This window comes from Haplochromis burtoni, unplaced genomic scaffold, assembly GCF_018398535.1.
Source record: "Haplochromis burtoni strain Fernald_Lab_line unplaced genomic scaffold, NCSU_Asbu1 Contig_147, whole genome shotgun sequence".
NCBI classification, from domain to species: Eukaryota; Metazoa; Chordata; class Actinopteri; order Cichliformes; family Cichlidae; genus Haplochromis; species Haplochromis burtoni.
The window spans coordinates 878,961-898,819 of record NW_024582508.1 but is presented as its reverse complement, the minus strand read 5'-3'; the positions used below and the strand labels follow the sequence as shown (position 1 = coordinate 898,819).

General features: G+C 39.5%; 2 protein-coding genes and 1 non-coding gene across 3 annotated transcripts in view; 1 reads left to right on the top strand and 2 right to left on the bottom strand.

The window, feature by feature from the left end:
* Positions 1-10,662, top strand: part of heca (hdc homolog, cell cycle regulator) — a 12,712-nt gene extending 2,050 nt beyond the window's left edge. The window contains exons 2-5 of the mRNA XM_005931537.3: positions 1,926-2,988; positions 4,597-4,763; positions 7,144-7,298; positions 9,806-10,662. Of these exons, the coding sequence (XP_005931599.1) occupies positions 1,926-2,988; positions 4,597-4,763; positions 7,144-7,298; positions 9,806-9,970 (1,550 nt within the window). The 3' untranslated portion in view covers positions 9,971-10,662. The remainder of the gene's footprint in view (positions 1-1,925; positions 2,989-4,596; positions 4,764-7,143; positions 7,299-9,805) is intronic.
* Positions 10,663-11,949: 1,287 nt separating this feature from the next.
* On the bottom strand, positions 11,950-14,664 carry mtif3 (mitochondrial translational initiation factor 3). The gene is made up of 4 exons (XM_005931540.2): positions 14,556-14,664; positions 13,466-13,934; positions 12,837-12,988; positions 11,950-12,227 (listed from the first exon to the last, which is right to left on the bottom strand). Exons 2-4 carry the CDS (start codon positions 13,923-13,925, stop codon positions 11,979-11,981), a joined length of 861 nt encoding a protein of 286 aa, XP_005931602.1. The 5' UTR covers positions 13,926-13,934; positions 14,556-14,664; the 3' UTR covers positions 11,950-11,978.
* A 1,695-nt stretch (positions 14,665-16,359) lies between these two features.
* On the bottom strand, positions 16,360-16,432 carry trnav-uac. The gene has a single exon. It is a non-coding gene; the product is annotated as a tRNA-Val (tRNA).
* Between the last annotated feature and the right edge of the window lie 3,427 nt (positions 16,433-19,859).

The window sequence follows — 19,859 nt, the reverse complement described above, 5'->3', positions numbered from 1 at the left end:
CCCTCCACGCACACCCACAGTGTATTATCATGAGCTACTCCTCTCATAGAGACCGTGTGGCCACATTTTGTTTGATTCACATCCAGATTTGAGAATTGGCATCCTGCGAATAGAGCTGCTCACAGGATGGCCTACTTGAATTTCATAAATAGATGCAGATGAGGCAGCAAGGACACCGAAAGCACCCGTTTAACATTTTCACCCCATGTTGTGTCTGTTTGCGATGAAGCTTAGGATGGAGAATCGGAGGGAAAATGTCACCCAAAATGCATTTGTGCTGAAGACATGAATAAATTGTTGCCTTTAGTATTTCAGCTGCACATAATGGTTGATTAAAATAAAATAAATAATAATAATAAAAATCACAAAGTGGCGTATTCAGTTTGTGCGAAAGAAAACCCCACAACTCTCTTCAGTTTCTAAAAATTCGAGACACCGAAAAAGCTTTTAAGAAGCTGAAAGCGTCATAAGTGCAGTTTATGAAAGTAAAATTAGCTTCTAGGGTTTGCTGTTGTTTTGTTTACTTAATTTGAAGACTTCTTCTTAGGCTCTTGTGCAGTAAATGAATAGTAAAAGTTACCACTGGATTAAACAATGCTGTAGTTTAATGGTTAACTTGTAATTAGAATTTTCTCTGGAGGACAAAAGGTGCCAAACTAAAACAATTGAATTATTTGAAAAATTAAATGGGAAACCGAATAAGCTGGAGAGTCAAAGTGAAGGTAAATAAGGAGGAAATATAAATAAATAAATAATAATAATGCCTACACATATATTAATTCAGTAAATAGCAAATCAGAATGTTTATTAATACTTTTATTCATTTATCTTTAACTTTAGCTATTTCCAATCTTCATATTTTAGTTTTATTTTATGTATTTTACATTAACAGATTTATTGTTTGCAGTACTTGAGGTTTATTAGAAGAGTTAAAGAAATAAAATAGGCTGTAGACTGAAAAGAGCAAAGTCACCCTAATTTTGATTGGCTCGGTTACATTTGTTGTCAAATATCTGATAGGCGTAGATCAATGTCGTCATATATCAATCTTCAAAATAACATTTGAAGATTGGCTTTTAGAGGCGAGCCTGAGATGGTTTGCAGAAGAGGGATAGTGAGTATACTGGACAAAGGATGTTGAATGTGGAGCTGCCAGGTAGGAGAAAAATAGGAGGATTAATTGATGTAGCGAAGGAGGACATGCAGAAGGTTGGTGTGATAGAAGAAGATGCTTGAGAAAAGGGGAGCTGGAGGAAGATGATCCGGTGCGGTGACCCTCAAAATGAGCAAAAAAAAGATGTTCACATTTGGCTTCTTTCTTTGCAAAATAGAGGTTAAACCTGCATTTGTGGATGGCATGATGAACTGTATCCCTGAATAATGATTTCTGGGGTAGTTCCTGAGCTAATGCAGAAACATGGTTGTTTTTAGCAAAGACTACGGTCATCAAATATTGATTTTCAGCCTCGTCTCTTCCACACACAGATTTCTACAAATTCTCTGTATCTTTTGAAAATACTCAGTACTGTACATTATGAGATGTTCACACTTGTCACAGTTTTATGTTGAGGAACATTCTGAAATTGTTCCAGACACAGTAGACACACTTATTTGCAGAGTGGTGAACATCTGTCCATCTTTTACTTCTGAGAAACTCTCAAAGATGCTCTTTTTATACCCAGTCTTGTTACTGTCCTGTTGTGTTCCTCCAGGGGTTTCTCTTTGGTACTTTCCCCACCTTTTGTTGTCTCAGTTTAAACCTTCAATATGTTTTGTATGCTTTGTTGTGAATAAGATATGGGTTTATGAGATTTACAAATCATTGTGGTCTGGTTTCATCTACATTGTACACAGCTTTTAAACTTTTTATGAATTTGAGTTATAAATAAATTCTTTTCCCTCCTCTCTTCTCTCTGTTCATTCAGAGGCCCAGTGTGCAACCCCTCTCGGCTGCAGCCTGAGCCGTGCCATTGATCTGGAGAAGGACGACTGCCAGAGGGTTGTTTGCAACAGCGAGCTCTGCCCTTATGGCAACTGGATGCATCTACAGTGTTTCTACGAGTGGGAGAGCTCCATCCTTGTCCAGTTCAACTGCATTGGCCGTGCGCGGTCCTGGAATGAGAAGCAATGCCGACAAAACATGTGGACCAAGAAAGGCTACGACCTAGCCTTCAGGTTCTGCTCCTGCCGCTGTGGCCAGGGTCACCTGAAGAAGGACACCGACTGGTACCAGGTGAAACGCATGCAGGATGAGCGTAAGAAGAAATCGTCGGAAAGGAGCTCAGGCAGGACTGGAGCCAGCGGAGGGGCTTCAGGGTCCGGGGATGGGTTTTTTGAAGAGCCCAAGAAAAGCAAACCACTTGGAGGGGCTGTAGGAGGAGCCAAACTAGCTAATAGGGCCTCTAGTCAGGAGATGCCTCGTAGACAATCAGTTGATCGACAGAACTCCACAGAGAGAGGTGGAGCAGCAGGAGGAGGGGGATATGCAATAGGAGGGCCTTTACCTTTTGGGCCTCCTCAGAAATCTCCATGTGACTCCCCGGGACAGTCTCCTCCTACTGGCTTCACCTTCTCCCCCACTGCTGCTCTCGGATCGGGAGGTGGGGGAACAGGTATGCGGGGTTCCCGTCAGCTGGGAGAGTTCTTCAAATCAGCCGTCCACATGGACGCACAGAGGAAACACCTGTTGGTTGGGGGATCTCTCGGTCGGAGCGGAGGCTGCTCCCTGGGAGCCTCTGGCGGTGCCGCTGGTGCTCCTCACTTAGATGCAGGGTCTGTCCTGCCGCTACAGCTATCCTTTACCCTCCCGCTTCATCACCGGCTCACCTCTGGCAGTGTGGGTGATGGTAGCCACCCTCACCCGGTGCAGTTCCTGAGGAGGCTGGACCTCTCGGAACTCCTCACCCACATCCCGCGCCACAAGCTCAACACCTACCACGTCCGCATGGAAGATGATGCCCAGGCAGGCCAGGGAGAGGAGCTGCGCAGGTAGGGCTTTTGGGAAATAATATAACAAATCTATTTCTTGCAACGTTTCTTAAACACTAAACTTGCGACACAGTGAACACACGGTGAAAGTGATCAATCTGAAATGTTTATTTTGCATGCAAATCTTGAAACTTTAAACATATTTTTTAATCAAAATGCTAAATAAAACTCAGAACTTTTAAACCTACCAGATGTGCCCATGCAATGCACGTGAGTCACTGTCAGACAGGCCAGGTCCTATATTCATGTGCTTAGTACAGGTAAAGAACGAGCAGGCTGCACACAGAGCAGGTCGTCACATTCACAGCTGCTTGTGGCACATGTGGTTTTAATATATTGTAACTGCAGCATTTTGCAGTTATAACATCATATAACCACACAGCGGTTAAAGTTGCAATATAATTACAGCATTTGCACAGCACTCATTCATGTATACATTTACATGCAGTACTGTGCAAAAGTCTTAAACCACCTCTTATCCTTAGATAAGACCTAATCTTTTTCAGAGAAAGGCTTTTGTTTGTTTGTTCATTAAGCTTAATACTGAACTATGACTTGTTCAAATTTAAAATAGGCATCTAGCCCAGTGACCCAGTTGTGTCTACACACAATAGACGATTTAAGAAACACAAAATTTTTAAATTATATCTTTGTTACTAGCAGACTGTCACAAAAAAGCATGATTTGTTCCAATTTATTTATTTGAATCTATAAAAAAATTCTAAGATAGCGCAGCTTGATAGGCATAAAGTATTACTTTTGTACAACAAACAGCTATTAGCTGAAAACTTGGCATATCACAGCATGGTGTGAAGTGTGTGCCTAAAAATATTGAGGAAAATGGACAAGATGAGGTCAAAAAAAGAAGTGACAGGCCTAAAAACGTGGATATCTGAAATGATCTCAAAGGAATGGTGGCTGTCAAGAAGCCATTCTTAGGGAAGGAAAACACAGAGAAGGCTGAGGTACTTCACAAGAGTGATGAATACAAATTTGAATTTGTATGCACTGAAGACGTCAGGACGAAGGTGAAACACTGTGTCTACAGCCATCTGGAAAAACCAAGTGGTGGTGAGGATCTTGTTAAAAGCGATGGAAATATAAATGCTGAATAGTTGTATCAGATTTTGATCTACCATCTGGATCCATCATCCTGAAAGTGTCTGATTGGCGACAGGTTGATAGAATTGTACAAACTGTTGAAATACATATTTATGTTTGCACATCTTTCACTAAATCACTGTGTGTATTTCCAATCTTCCTAACAAAATATAAAGAAACGAGCGGTGGCCAGAGACTTTTGCACAGTTCATCGTTCATATTCAGAAAAAAAAGCTTCTTAAAATGGATCTATGATATGGTTTTCTTTCCTCATACATGCTTCCTCTATTATAATTCTGTACCTCCTGTAAACAGAGTGGCTTAATCACTGTTTTTAGCAGAATTTTGACTGCATGCACTGATTAAAACAAAGAAATGATTGTTGATTTAGGTCACGAGATGCAGTGCCACAATCATTTCTGCTGATATCCTACATAGAAGAACTGCCTGAACTTTCAGTGCAAGTGATTTGATGATGGTTCTTCTTACTGTGTCGCCACCCTGTAGGTTCATCCTGTCAGCTCTCAGTGCGAGCCAGAGAAACGTGGTCAACTGTGCACTGTGCCACCGGGCGCTGCCTGTATTTGAGCAGTTTCCTTTGGTGGATGGGACGCTGTTCCTCAGCCCTTCACGCCATGATGAGATTGAGTACGATGTGCCGTGCCACCTTCAAGGTCAGACATGGTTTTAACTGCATGGAATGAGGCCTGTGCTTAATTTGTGGAGGTAAATATTCATGCATGTAAGAGTCTGAGATGTATTATTTGAGTTTTCTGAAATTTCGCTCAGCATTGAGTGGTCTGATTTTGAACAGCAATCTGTCAGAACTTGTTCTTTTTCAGTCGTCGTCACGGTTGCTAACCATCAATTAATCAAGTGTATTTACAATGCCTGGCTAGAAGATAGACAGAAGATTAAAATAGCGGAAGTAGAGGACCTCGCAAGATTTGTTTCATCAGCTTATTTTGCCTTTAATGTATAGCGCCAGGAGAGTTGAGAAAGGGGGGAATGACATCAGATTTGGTGAGGATATACAGCCTGTGTATTGTACATGGGGCAGGGAGAATAGGGAAAAATGTACAACAGAGGCTTCTAACCTCACCCATTTTCTATCAGATTTTTATTTAGTGGTGCAAATTGAATGAAACCTTTAAGTTTACACAGACCTTATTGTGATTAAGCTTCTGACTTGGGCAGTCAAACTCAAAAGTGAGCAAACAAATGTAATAAAGTCGTAATACATCACGCAATCAGAATATTTAGAGTAAAAAAAGATATTTAAACCTTTAAAGGAAATGAAACTGATCTGTGAATCATCTTGTTGTGTTCTCTGTATTTGGTTGTACTACCTTTTCAAACTCATGAGATTAAGTTCTTCATTTGTTTTTGTGTATTTGCATGTTTTCCTAATTGGCAGCGCACTGAGAGCTCAGGGTCACCGCCGTGTTAAGACTACCGCAGAGTACGACAACAGGACTGCCGCTAATCATGAAAAATGTATATTCTCAGTGGTTATAAATAAATTATTAGTGCATCATGATGCTCAATTATACATTCCTGCTCCTTTAAAGTGTTTTCAAACTGTGTTTTCCTTATATAAAGAGAAATTGATCCATCAGTAAGCCCAATATTCACTGTGTGAATACACATGAAAGGTTTTCTGCTGGCTTCTGCACAGTCCTACATGAATGTAAATCAGCGTGAAGCTTCTTTGATGTGCTGGCCTCCAAGCTTTGATATGTATGTCCTTGATATGCATCAGTATGAAAGGCTTATTTATTCCATTTTTGCTGCTTTTTGTCAGGCAGAATTTAAATGTTGGTGAAGGAGTAGCTTAATTTGTGTCCAACAGATGTGAAAAAAAAAGAGTTCAGTTAAATTATACTAGCCATGATACTTTTCTATATTTGAGCTAAAACAGAAGAAGTAAGTAAGAACCCCCCAGAAAACATAATCATAACTCAGGCTTGAACTGTGTGGCAAAAACATGAAGAAGAAGCACTCAGAGAGTTCAAGCCTCCGCTAAGACAGCTCACTCTCTGGGCTGTATTTACCTTTAAGGGAATAGTGCAGTAAAAATACATAAGGGCAGAGTGACAGGTGTTTACTTTGAGTACGCAAACATTATGTAGGAGTAGGTAATGGATATTGATTTGTAAATGTTAAGCGAATAACTTGAGCTCAATATATAATATTATATTTCTACATTATATTTCTAACTTACTGACTTTAAGATGCAACAATTTTTGGGGTCATTTTAAGAGGAAGGAAGATGTCAAACATAAAAGTCAGGTCAGAGATCAAATGTGACATGACATTTGGATGAAAACTATAATGTGATATTTAAAATCTATGCCAGTATGATTTTCTAAATGTTTGCCATTACAAGTATAGTCTTGTATAGATACAAGACATTTTATGAAGTCCAAAATAACACAATAATTAGAATCCCCATATATCATCCCCTACAGTATATGCCTTTATATCGTCAGTACAAACAATAAAAGTAAAAAATTGTTTTAAATAGCTTTGTGCAGCATTATTGTTCCTTTGGCCTTCAGAACAATCCACTGACCTTGAAGAAGAGGTCAGAGGTCAAATGTAACATTATATTAGAATTCTTTTTATGGTACTTTTTTATATGTTGACAATACACTTCTGATTTTTTGACAAATTTTCACCAATAAATCATTAAGTTAACCCTGAAGACCTCAGTGGATGGAAGTAAAATTTGAATGTATTGTTAACATGACCCCACTCTACACCAGTCCAAAGGTTTTTTTTTAATTAATTGAAAACTTTTTGAGCTATCATCATATCACAAATGCTGCAAAAAAAAAAAAGCCTCCTTGGCGGCGGTAATAAAATGACTCTGTATAATGCAGTGGAGTGGAAAAACACCAGAGCAAGAAAAAGAATAATATTAAGCATTCATGAAGCAACGTAAAGGTCTGTATATACTGCAGGGATGTGACAGTGGACTTTTGAGGAGGCTTATTGTTTTATTTTATTTTTTTATGTATGATTAATTATTCCTTTTGGTTCTTTCAACAGGCCGGCTGATGCACCTCTACGCCATCTGTGTGGACTGTCTAGAGGGCGTCCACAAGATTGTCTGCATCAAGTGCAAGTCACGCTGGGATGGGAGCTGGCACCAGCTGGGCACCATGTATACCTACGACATACTGGCTGCTTCACCGTGTTGCCAGGTAGAAACACTGAGGGGCATAGAAGAGCATGCTACTGAAATAAATAGAAAAGAAGAAGAAGAGTAATATGACAGACAAAAGAGATAAGAGCAAAAACCAAAGACCTTCCCCGTATTAGTAATTTCTGACAACAAATAGGTACAGTGACATGATGCTTTATCTCTGCTGGGTGTGTAAGCAGGTGTTTGCTAAGGTTATCAATTTATGAGGTGATAGCAATTCAGTGTTGTGTTTACAGCTTTCTCCTCTGCCACTTTGAGCCAAAAAGTTAATTAAAAAAGCTCTAAACCAAATCTAGAGATTAAACAGCTGCAGCTCCTACAAAGCTGTGACCATGTTACTTGCGGATGCCAACATTTGCTCATGGACACCAAAATAACTGTTAGCACCGATCTGACAAAAGTTAAATGATTCAATACCAATTTAAAAAGTCAGACAACGTATAACTCATTTTCTGAACTACTGACTCCACGTTGTTAATATAAAGTTTTGTTTGTCTGACTTGAAATTGGATTATTAAATCTTCCTTTCTGGGGTTAAATAATCTCAATAGAAGCTCCGCTTACCTGCTTTTTAGTGGAAATGGATTGTTTTTGGCTTTGCAAATTCAAATTTTATTGAACATACCTCCCAATGATAACCATGTTTTTGCAGAAATAAAACAAACCTTAAAAAACACTGTTCTAAACTATTATGCACAATAGAGTTTCAAAACATTTTATTGGTTGTAAAGAACTGAAAATGGTCATTTGTTGAATTTGCAGTATTAGGAGGTCACATTTACTAAAAACCAAAAGCTATTTCTATCAAAAACAAAAGTCCTTTTTTGATATAACCTTCACAAGTCCTGCATCCATTGAACTTGTGAGTTTTTGGAGAGTTCCTGCTTGAATTTCTTTGCAAGATGTCAGAATAGCCTCCCACAGCTGCTGTTTTGATGTGAACTGCCTCCCACCCTCATAGATCTTTTGCTTGAGGATGGTCCAGAGGTTCTCAATAGGGTGGAGGTCAGGGGAGGATGGGGGCCACAGCATGAATTTCTCTCCTTTTATGCCCAGAGCAGCCAGTGCCACAGAGGTATTCGTTGCAGGATGAGATGGTGCATTGTCATGCATGACGATAGGAAGAAACTCTACATACCAGTATTTTGCAGAGGTCATTTTCACACCTTTGGGCATCCTAAAGGGGGCTACCAGCTCTCTCCCCATGATTCCTAACCTTAACCCAGGGTTGCACGACACCCATTAGTTTGGAAGACTGTTTGAAAATGAATCTTGATGTATTTCTGCTTGTGGGAGATGGCATTTTAACAGCTGCTCTCTTAATCTGATGAATTTCTCTGGCAGAAACCTTCCTCATTAACCCATCTGTGCTCTGAATCAGCCACAAAATTTTTCACAGTACAATAATCGCTTAAGTTTTTGTGTCGTATTGAATGTATTCATACCTTGTCCAAAGCATTCTACTATTTGACACTTTTCTGCAGCGGAGAAATCCTTTTTTCCCCATGTTGCATGGAACCTGTGGTATGCTTAATAATTTGGAACATCCTTTTTAGCTAGTTTTCCTTTAATTGAGCTTGCCTGGCAACCTAATTATGAAAGCTGTCTGAGATTCATATCAGTGATCCAAAGAGCCCTGAGACACAATACCATCCACAAGTTTAACTGAAAACAACAAACTGGATGTTTGCATAATTTGGAATATGGTGTATAATATTTTTATTGCATTACCTGCATCTACAAAGTATCTACCAAATAGCAAAAAACCCACAGCATTTGTTTGCTAATTGTAGCGCTTAATTTGTTACCAATTCATAGCAACAGCTATCCCAAGGCTCTAGAAATGTTAAGGCAATTTTAAACCCCAAAAGTCGGACGATCTCCTACAACCAAGAACTTGGCAACATAGGAAACGAAAAACTCCCTTTTTAACAGAAAGAACCCTGCCGCAGAACCAAGATCAGGGAGCTACAGCCATCTGCTGCAAACTATTGGAGCATGAGGCGAAATAAAAAGGTGAAAAACAGGAGCGTAGAGAGACCGTGAATGACAAAATACAAAACACAAACTACAGGAGAGAGTAGACTGACGTTAATGTCATGAAATAGTGGCATCTAAACACATGGGGAAGAGAAATGCTCATTGCATCATGGAAAGTCCCCTAGCAGCCAGTTTGAGCCTGTCCTAACTATAAGCTTTATCAAAAAGGTGTTTGTCTCCTGAATCCACTGGAAGCTGGTTCCATGGAAGAAGAGCCTAATAGCTAGATAACCTACGCTAGTCTAAAAATAGTGATTGTATTATAGTAGTAAAAGTGCATCCAGTCTGTTATCTAGTTTCACCGTCACTTTTTGCATCTAAAGACCCATTTAAAGCTGCTTGGACCCTTGAATTAACATGATTTTGTCACACTTAGATCCCAGGGAGTCACGAGTGAACCTCCATGCTGATATCTTGCCTCTTTCCAGCCTCTTGTTTGCTGACCTGTGTCCTGTATGTCCTCAGGCCCGTCTGAACTGTAAGCACTGCGGGAAACCGGTGGTGGACGTTCGAGTCGGGATGCAGTATTTCTCCGAGTACAGCAACGTCCAGCAGTGCCCCCACTGCGGCAACCTGGACTATCACTTTGTTAAACCTTTCTCCTCCTACAAAGTTCTTGAGGCTTATTGACAAATGTTGCTCTTGCATGCTAGTTGAGCTGCTTTTTGTTTGTTTGTTTTTTTCTAACACAATCTAGGAAAGATTTTATTTTTTGGGGCCTTAAGGAGGCTTTTAAGTTCTCTCTCTTTTGATTTCACGATTTCAGTTTTTTTTTAAATGTATAGGAAATGTATGATTCTAGTTAGAGAAAAATTCCATGGCAGTATCTCTGCGGTTAGAGATAAGTGTTGATGAAAGTGTTGCACTGACATTTCAGTCAAGCAAACACATTTATCCGTGACGAGTGAATGTATCTGTATGCCAAATTTACTTTTATTTTTTACCAAAAACAATCTTGAATAAAGCTGAGAGAGATAGACACTGGTGCTGGTTTGGTGTGCTCCTCTTTGTTAAAGCAGCTTTTGATAAGAATATGTTCTATCTTGATTAAAAACGTCATAAATAAAATGTACACCTTTTACTCTATGACAGATTCATCAGTTTATAAGTCTGGTATTACCATGTAGTATGTTCCTATCTGAGCTGTGAACATCTTAGAAAACTTGTACACTACATCCTAAGAGACCAACCTGATGTACACTGTGTCAACGATTTCCACATATTTTTTTCTCCCTTTTAAAAGGATTATGTTCTTCATGACTTTACTGAAGACTTGTAGGATGTCTGACAGGGAGCAGCCATGATGGAGGTCTTTGTTTTATATATATATATATATATATATATATATATATATATATATATATATATATATATATCGTATATATATATATATATATATTCCAGCGATAACTACAAATGTTAGGTGAAAATTGCAGGCAGTGGTTTCAGTGGACACTTTTCAGTAACATGGGCCTGTGTCATGTTAACACAGACCAGTTATATCCCATATTTTTAACACTATTCTCGTCTGACAACAAACACTGTCTGCACGCTGCCATCTCTCAAACATAAAATAACCATTTCTTGGTTAAACAAAAGCAACGTTGACTTACTGCACTACCGTGTGGTAGAAACAGGTACAACCGGACCTCAGTTTGATTTCAGCTGATCTCACTTCAATATAGATTTTGGACATGAAGTCATTTCTTCACGTCGTGTTGATGGTTTTAGTGAGTTTTTGCGAATTTAAAATGACTTTTAAACTCAGACATTTACAAAAACTAATTTCAAGTTCCCGTCATAGCTTCACAATAAGAAAACATTGAAGACATGTTGATTTGCTCAAGAAGATCTTATAAATGAATCCAGATGCAGATTCATCCCGTATCTGGAACGCTGCAGTGTACACATAACTTTAAGTCAAAACCTGCACGTTTCAGCCTCTCAAAAATGCCCTTAATCCATTTATTCATAATTAGAAAACAACAGCCTTCCCCCTCACATGGAGGCCAACAAATAAGATGTATAATTGTTTTTTACTGTGTTGCATTTCTGCATTTCTCACTGCTTTTATCTGTCTATGTTTGTTTCGCCCTCTGTTCATATTGCTTAATCTTGCTTTTATTGCAAGTGTTTCTTGCTGTATTATTTCATTTTTATTGTTTAATTCATACACATTTTCTCCTATTTTAAGTCTTGTGTTTACCTTGTTGTTACCTTGTGTTTAAAGCTATGTTTTATCTGTTTTGAATCGTTTTGTGTCTCTTTTTGATGTCTTTTTTGTCACTTTTGTGTTTATTTTACATGTGCTTCTAGTCATTTTGCCTTTTGGTGGCTGCCTACATGAAATATTTTGTGTATGTCTACATTTTGTGCGTTTGTATCTCATTATGTTTCACTGTTATTTTGTTGTTTGCAGTTTTCTGTACAGTCATTTTGTGGCTCTGTCAAGCAATTTTGCGTTTGTGTTTGTGTCTACTTGGCCAAAAGTTACATGACCGCCTGGTCTTGTATCCCGTGGGACCTCCATGCCCTGGGTTATAAACTTTTAAACTACAAAGTCTGATTGATGAAACAAGTTGTGGCAGTAGGCACAGACTCCAACTTGCTTTTGTGAAAAAGTTTTATTTCTGTCACATCAGTGCTGTGTGGACCCTTGTGTTGTGTCCGTGCTGCCAACAGGAGACGTTTCACTCTGAGCGGCCTCTGAAGTGGAGTTGGCAGGCTGTGCTTCTGCAGCCTTGTTCTTTCCTTTTTGTGACAGTTCCTTTGCTGAAGGCGGTCGGAGGATGCACACGGCTGCTTGGCCATCACGTATCACTTTTGGCCTTGAGACAAATCCCACCATTACTTCTATTTGTTCCACGATTTGCTCCAGAGTGGCATCCTGTGGAAAGAAAACACAAAGATGTTTCTGCATAAAAAGCTTTTAAGGAAGAAAAAAAACAAACCTAAATGCGAAAGTAATTTTTACTGGAATATGAGCAATACTGAGTTTTTACTGAGGATTTTACTTACTCATATTTTACTTTAATGTTTTTGCTATAAACAGCCCTAAATTGCTGTGCAAAGTTTTGTTTAAGTAATTAAGCAAGACTTACATCTAAATATTTCTGAACCAATAACAGGGATTTAAAAAAAATACATTAGCTTATTGCTAAATAAGCTCCTTACTGTATTTGAAACGACACAGGGGACTTCTCTGAGAAGCCAGAAATTAATCAAGCAAAACAATTAATCTCTAAAACTAATTTTTTTGTTCATCAATACAATTGAATAATTGTAATTTGGCAACTTAATCAAATAATAGCGTGCTTTGCCCATTTCTCCGCTTTTTTGTGAAATAATGAATTTGAAAATTGACATAGTGGTGGATTAACCACTGCAACCATATATGTATATACATTTGTTATGTTATATTAGTCACAACTCAGACCCTTACTGAATAAAAGAATAATCAAGGAATTCGCTCAGGTTTATAGGCGTTCTTCCTCACCAGGTTAACTGCAGATTCACGACGTACTGCCCGCAGAGTGATCTTCACATGGTGTTTCTTTTCCAGCCAGCTCTCCACCTGCTTCAGCTTTGTGGTGAGGTCATGAGACGCTATGCCACCTGAAAAGCTGAGCTCCTTCACCTGCACAGGAACTGGAGCAGAAAAAACAACGATTTTTGGACTTACAGCTGCTTGTCAACCTGTCATCCCAAAAGTACTTTTCTAAAGTCTATGACAATTTCAAGCAAAGAGCATGACTTTGGTGTAATGTAACTCTTTATTTCTTGAACCGTCCTTAAACTGACCTAAGTAATGCCTCTTTTCTCATTTCTCAGTTTGTACATCCCCAGTTCCTTTCCTCACATCCTCTCCTGGAGCCATATTTCCCCAGCGAGGACAAAGAAGGAATGCAAGGAGAGAGAACTGGCTGTGTGCCATGCCTCGCTAATATGTTCAAGGTGAAAACACTTCTGCAAAGGATACACCTGAGCATCCTCAATTATAGCTCCTCTGCCTTACCTCCCCTGTCCTCTGTCCTTCATATACATTTTAGACATCCTTCAACATAATGTCTGGGTTGAAGGCAGTAGGATAGAGAGCAATGAGAAAAGCATCTGGTAACCATCTACCTGCTTTCGCTTTCTTCTTCTCCCGCATTTTTAGTTGCTCCTCGTGGATCTGTTTGCCGCTCATCAGCTGGTAGACTGGTGGGTCTTTGTGCTCACTGAGTAGCACTAACTTGAGACCCTCCTCATCCATCATTCTGATGACGTCTGCACGGTGCATGACGCCCAGGTTCTCACCAGCTGCACTTATCACCTGTATCTGACGCTCAGGGATCCTACGGCCGATGCTGCTGATCGAGGCATTTGCTCGGGGATCTTGCTTTTTCTTCTTTGGCGTGGCTGGAGTTTGTTCTGTATTGTGTACTTCAGTGGAGAAAGCAGACTGTCTCCAAGAGGCAGCGATGATATTACATCTTTTGCTGCATATTGTAAATCTTAAGGCTGGTGGCGTATACACGGGACTCCCACCACACACCGTTCTCACTGCATGGCTTAGCACCCATCTTACACAGCCTGCAGACATATCCTAAGCCTTAAGAAAAAAATGATGAGATTATTCGACAGTGCATTCACAATTTAAGAACTAATATCACAAAGCTCAACATCAAACACAATTTAAACATCAAGTCTTTCAAGCGAAAAAAACTGTTTAATTATCCAGTTTTCATAATCGAGCCAGCCTCCATTCGAAAATAGTCGAATTTAATTTTCTTTGCTTGTTTTACTTTTACTTGTTACTGAACAAACCACACAAGTTACGAGTAAAATCACTTTCGGGGTCCCATCTGTCATTCGGGATACATCAGCTTTGTTTCATCCCTTGACTTTGGGCATTTTACACTGGGACAATGGATAGTCTGGCAAACTGGAATGCGATGGTAGCTAGAAAACCTTGATTATTTGCGAAGTATATAAGAGTGAATGTCTTTTAATGAGTGTGAAATTAGCACATAAGTGTCTGGTGTGTTACAGTTCACAGAGAAAAGGAATGCACTTCGGGTTGGTTGTCATTAAGTGTCCTAGACAGAGCTGTTTGTCTGTGGAGCCAGCGGGTTACAAACATCAATGCATGCATTAATTAGAGAAGCGCAAGAATCCAGACAGAAACTAAACCTCCCCGTTTTATCTCCTGCAGTACGTTTTTGCTACTCACTCGTGTCAGTGCCGTTTATTATTGCTCTCCGCATCAGGGTGACTACTGTAACTCCTTCCGCCATGCACTTCTTCGTTTACTTTGTCTCAAATAACTCCTATACTGCCCTCATGAGGAAAACCTAGGACACTACACTCAAATCCTTGCTAACACCGATGTTTCTATTTCTTTTGTTTTTGTAATGTCTAATAGCTTTGCTTATGTTGGTAAATGCACTGTAGTGAACTGGATTTATGAGGCTGTTGCACCTTCTCCCTTTTTGACAGATTACAGGGGGAAAGTCACAACATTAACAACAGTTTAAATTCCTACAATCACCTTTTGGCAAATACTTTTTTGGCAGCTGATCATTTTCCATGATGTGACTCTCCCGTTCCACTGCATCCTAAAGGTGCTCTATTGGAATGAAATCTGGTGGTTATGGAGGCCATCTGAGTACAGTGAACCCTCAGTCATGTTCAAGAAACCATTGTGAGAATACTGAAACCTTGCAATATGCTGGATGCAGTCATTAGAAGATGGTTACAGTGTGGTCACAAAGAGATGGACATGGTTAGCAACAATACCCAAGGTCGGCTGTGGTGTTTAAAGAATGCTTGATTGGTACTAAGGGCCCTTTAGTGTGCCAAGAAAATGTTCCCCACACACTACGACCGGCTGCTGTAGCCTGTCTGTTTTTGGTGTGATGTGTTGTATGTTCAAAGATGCTCTTCTGCTGCAACCAGTGGTTAATTCAGTTACTGCTGCCTTCCTATCAAATCAAAGTGATTTTTATTTTCTTCTGCAAATCAGTAAATCTAAATATAGTTTTAATTGTATATGAGAAAATATTTTTGTGACGTTATGTGCTAAGTTGAAGGCATTGTATACGTTTTTATTGTTCAAATTTAGATTATGAGGAAATGATTAAGACGTAAACCTAAGAGGGTAGGGCTAAATAAGTATATACTTCTGCCTACAACTTTTCAAACAACTGCATGGAATTATATTATGAAATGTTGGTGAACGTATATGTTTGAAATAAAAATGAACTGAACTGAGCTCTGTTAGAAATCCTAGCAGATCAACAGTTTCTGGAATAATCTGACCAGCCTGTCTGGGACCAACAGCCATGCCATGTTTGAAGTCACTTAAATCACCTTAGTTTCCTATTCTGATGCTCAGTTCGATTCAGTGTTAGACTTTCTGCCACCATCTACTAGAGGCTGACTAAAGTGTGCAACCAGTCTAAGGAGTGTGATTATAGTTTTTGTGAATTTATATGTGACTTGGCAGTAACAGATGTATGCCTGTGTGATGCACTCATGCAGTCTATGGATGCAGTTTGCTAATAAAGCTTGCCAGTTTTAGAACTCAAACATGGACCACATTAAAAAAAATTGCCCTTGCTTTCAGGTAAAATCAATCCAAATTTACTTAAAACTGCTTTTTAAAAAAATAATAAAAAATTGCCAACAGGGGACGAGTCCTGTGGTTATAAAAGACTAAAGAGAAAATGGCCTTTGGCTCATTTGCTTTGTGATAAGAGTAAACACCTTTGCTGATAAGCTTATAGGCTCAAATACTAGTGTCAAGTTTTACTGATTAAAACATGGTATTCATTTTATTATTGGTCCTCATTATTGATAGAGAGGCGGTTACAAATACAAATTTTTATTTGTCACTTACACAGTACAACATATAGTGAAATGCTTCTGTCCTGAACTGCAGGCAGGCTGCGCCTCTCCAGGGCTGGTTTTTAGCATGGAGGGAATTGAACAGGCGTGTATCTTACCACTACACTGTCCAGCTGCTATAAAGTAAGTGGCTCCACTGGGGCTTGAACCCAGGACCTTCTGCATGTAAAGCAGAAATGATAACCGCTACACTATGGAACCAGAAGAATACAGCTTCCCTTCGTCGCTCATCCGCATTCTACTGTGCATGCATGGAATAATATGTCTTTTATTTAGTGTAATAACATTTTCATATCTGTCCATGTGAGTGTTTGCAAGAGTCTTCTAGCTTATATTTGCTCTTTTCAGTCATTTTGATGTTTATCTATTAATGCAAGAAAAAGTGTTGCTTTGTAGCTGCTGATAAACGCTCCTCTGTGTGTGGCATAGAGGGGGATTTGGCTAAACATTGACTACATGTGTGCTGTTTTGTGCTGGACAGGAAGTGTTCGGTGTGCTTCCAAGAGTTTATGTGCTCAACAGGTACATACTTTGCCTGTTATTTGTTTATGTGTCACTGTTGGTATACGAAGAGTTGCGTGCCACACTATTTCTTGACTGGAAAAAGTCACTCCGTGGACTGTTAATACCAGGTTACACTAACCTGACTGGAGACAGTGCACAGATAATGTGAGGTTTTCATCATCCAGTCTAATACTGAGACCCTGAGGCTTTTAGTGAGCGTGGGAACTGAAACATAAACTCATAAATCTAAAAGTTAACATGTTTATTTCAGACAGCACAGGCAACTGGTAAGCAAAGAAAATGCAAACTAATTCCAGCTCAACAACTCCACTTAACCACAACAGCATGCAAATATTGTTACCAAGAAAAAACAAAATACAAAATGTAAATGATTTTGTGTATATAAGATACTACTATAAATACATCAGCAGCAAGAGCTTATCAGCATTCAGCCCCTATGGGCCCCTTTTTTAGAAGTAAGCAGAAATGGAAATAACTGGCATCCATGTGGGAATTGCCAGACAGTCAAATTCCCAGTCACACTGACTACAATAACAGCAGTAACTTCAAATGTTGAGAAAGAGAGGTTCAAAATTAAATTCAATGGAATACCTTCGGGTTATTTGTGCAAATATGAAATGTCTGCCTTTTTTGGAAAGCCAACAAAATTCCGACAATGTTTTTCCAAGAAATTCTTTCATTCTCAGGATGCTTTAAATACTGTTTGGCAGATGTGTGCCTTACAAGAGTCATCTTCTACCTTCTAAGGCTGTATAACATGAGTGTTGGGCTCTTAGTCACATCACTGAGGGTCGTTATTGCTCCATCCACTGCCGGTTCAGATAGAGGGGGAGGAGGTGGAGGTGGTCAACAAGTACAAGTACCTCGGGCTGTGGGTGGACAATAAACTGGACTGGTCATGCAACACAGAGCACCTGTATAAAAAAGCCCAAAGCCGACTGTACTTCCTCAGGAGGCTGAGGTCTTTTAACATCTGCAGGAAGCTCCTGAGGATGTTTTACCAGTCAGGGGTTGCTGGAGTACTTTTCTATGCTGTGGTGTGCTGGGGGAGCAGCACAGCAAAGAAGAGCGTTCTCACTCCCGAGGCGTAACATGTCGACGTTTTGTCACGTCCCGCGGCGTTCCTGAGGAACGCGAAAGGAGACCTTCGGCGTTCTTATGGTACGCGGCGGGTTATGGCTGGAATCCAGTGCAATGACGCTCCCGCGGTAATAGACGTTCCAGCCCTGTATTCCAGCCCTAAACCTAACCTTATCCCTAGCCCTGACCATAACCTTATTCCTGACCTTAACCAGGACTTTAATGATGTTAAATAGCGTGTTTCTAAGCGATTTGAAGAAAAAGAGCGAACATGTGTAGGTTCAGTCCAGACGGTTCTCATATTTCCTCTTTTTCCGAGGTCGTCATTTAGGAACGTGGTGGGTAGCCGAAAACGTAATATGTTGACGATTTGTCACCTAGCGTAAAATGTTACGCTTTGGGAGTGAGAACGGGGCAAAGAAGGACTCATCCAGGCTGGAGAAACTGATCAGGAAGGCTAGCTCTGTGGTCGGCATGAAGCTGGACACTCTGGTGACAGTGGCAGAGAAAAGGACATTAAAGAAACTGATGGACATTATGGACAATGCTGGGCATCCTCTGCACACGGCCATTAACAACCAGAAGAGTCTGTTCAGTGACAGGTTGCTTCTCCCCAAGACAAGAACTAACAGACTTAAAAACTCCTTTGTCCCACACGCCATCAAACTGTTTAACTCCTCTCTGGAGGGGAGAGGGAGGGGAGACAGGAGGACAAAGGAGGGGGGAACAACTAAGCTGTAGTGCCTCTTCACCTCACTGTGCAATACCTTTTGTGCAATACTTTTTGTTAATAGTCAACAGTGCAATAGACCTCAATACTTGAAATGTGCAATTCACTTGTATTTTTATTTTTATTCCTATTTATTCTATTTATCCCCTTCGTATATTTTATTTACATATGTTGTGTGTGTGTGTGTGTATATATATATTCTGTAACTCTGTAACTTTTGTTGGTGCTGTGCTTTTGGAAACCGAATTTCCCAGAGGAACCCACCCGAGGGATTAATAAAGTTTTATCTTATCTTATCTTATCTTATCTTATCTTATCTTATCTTATCTTATCTTATCTTATCTTATTAACAGCACAGATTTCTTCTATCTTCCACTGATGCTGTTGAAGTGGTTTTCTACCCTCCCCCGATCTATACCTCCATCACAGTTTCATCATGGAAGTCTACAGAGTGAAATCTTATATACACTGTGACTTTATAACTGATGGGTAGTTGATTAATGATGTCACATTAGGAAGCTGTTACATTTCAAGACAAGTTGCAGCCAACCCCAATTTGAGGTGCCACCGCAAACGATCTCCACACTTTGTTAAAGAATATAGTTGATCTTCTGATTTTTAAATGGCACGGCCAATAAAATGCTACAAATCTGAGCACATTTTCCCTTGGTCATTATGAGATAGCCGTCACAATTCATCCAGCTGTTTCTGTCAGCAGTCACATCATCATCATTGTGCCCGTACCGTAACATTACGGCAAAATTTATATGCACCACAAATGAAGATGATGCAATACATACATACATGTATACATATACTGGCGCAGTATATTTTGGATCATGGACTATTACTTTCCTGCTGTATACTTTTCTTATCATCCTAGGGCGAGTTAATCTTCGTTTTTCTTTTCAAAACTAGACAGATGCTTTCTAATCAGTGATTTGTACCTCACTGCAAAATCACAGTATGTACATTCATGAAGGTGTCTGCAGATTATAGTTAGCTATAGATTATAGATTATAGTTTATTTTCATAGTTAGAGTAATTATAATCCTGAAATTTTGACTTTCTCTCTGATAGGTTTGTTGTGTTTTTTCAGCCTAATGATGGTCTTTAAAAAAAAAGTTTAATAGTTAAAAATCAGCTCCAGATATTTTAACTGCTTCATTTGTAATGAAATGACAAGGAAACTGAGCTCGCGTGGCCATAAAACCACTTGTTACTTTTGAGCCGCACTGAAAATAAGAGGAAATATATAAAAATGGCTGTAATTCATTAACAGTTAATGAAATA

Bases quoted from the DNA above. Each gene is read 5' to 3' on its own strand.
- mtif3 (XM_005931540.2), bottom strand. From the start codon at position 13,925: ATGTCTGCAGGCTGTGTAAGATGGGTGCTAAGCCATGCAGTGAGAACG. The intron at 12,989-13,465 runs GTAGATGGTTAC...TTTCTGCTCCAG, and splicing joins GAAGAAGAAAGCGAAAGCAG to TTCCTGTGCAGGTGAAGGAG. The intron at 12,228-12,836 runs GTGAGGAAGAAC...TTCTTTCCACAG, and splicing joins GTGAATCTGCAGTTAACCTG to GATGCCACTCTGGAGCAAAT.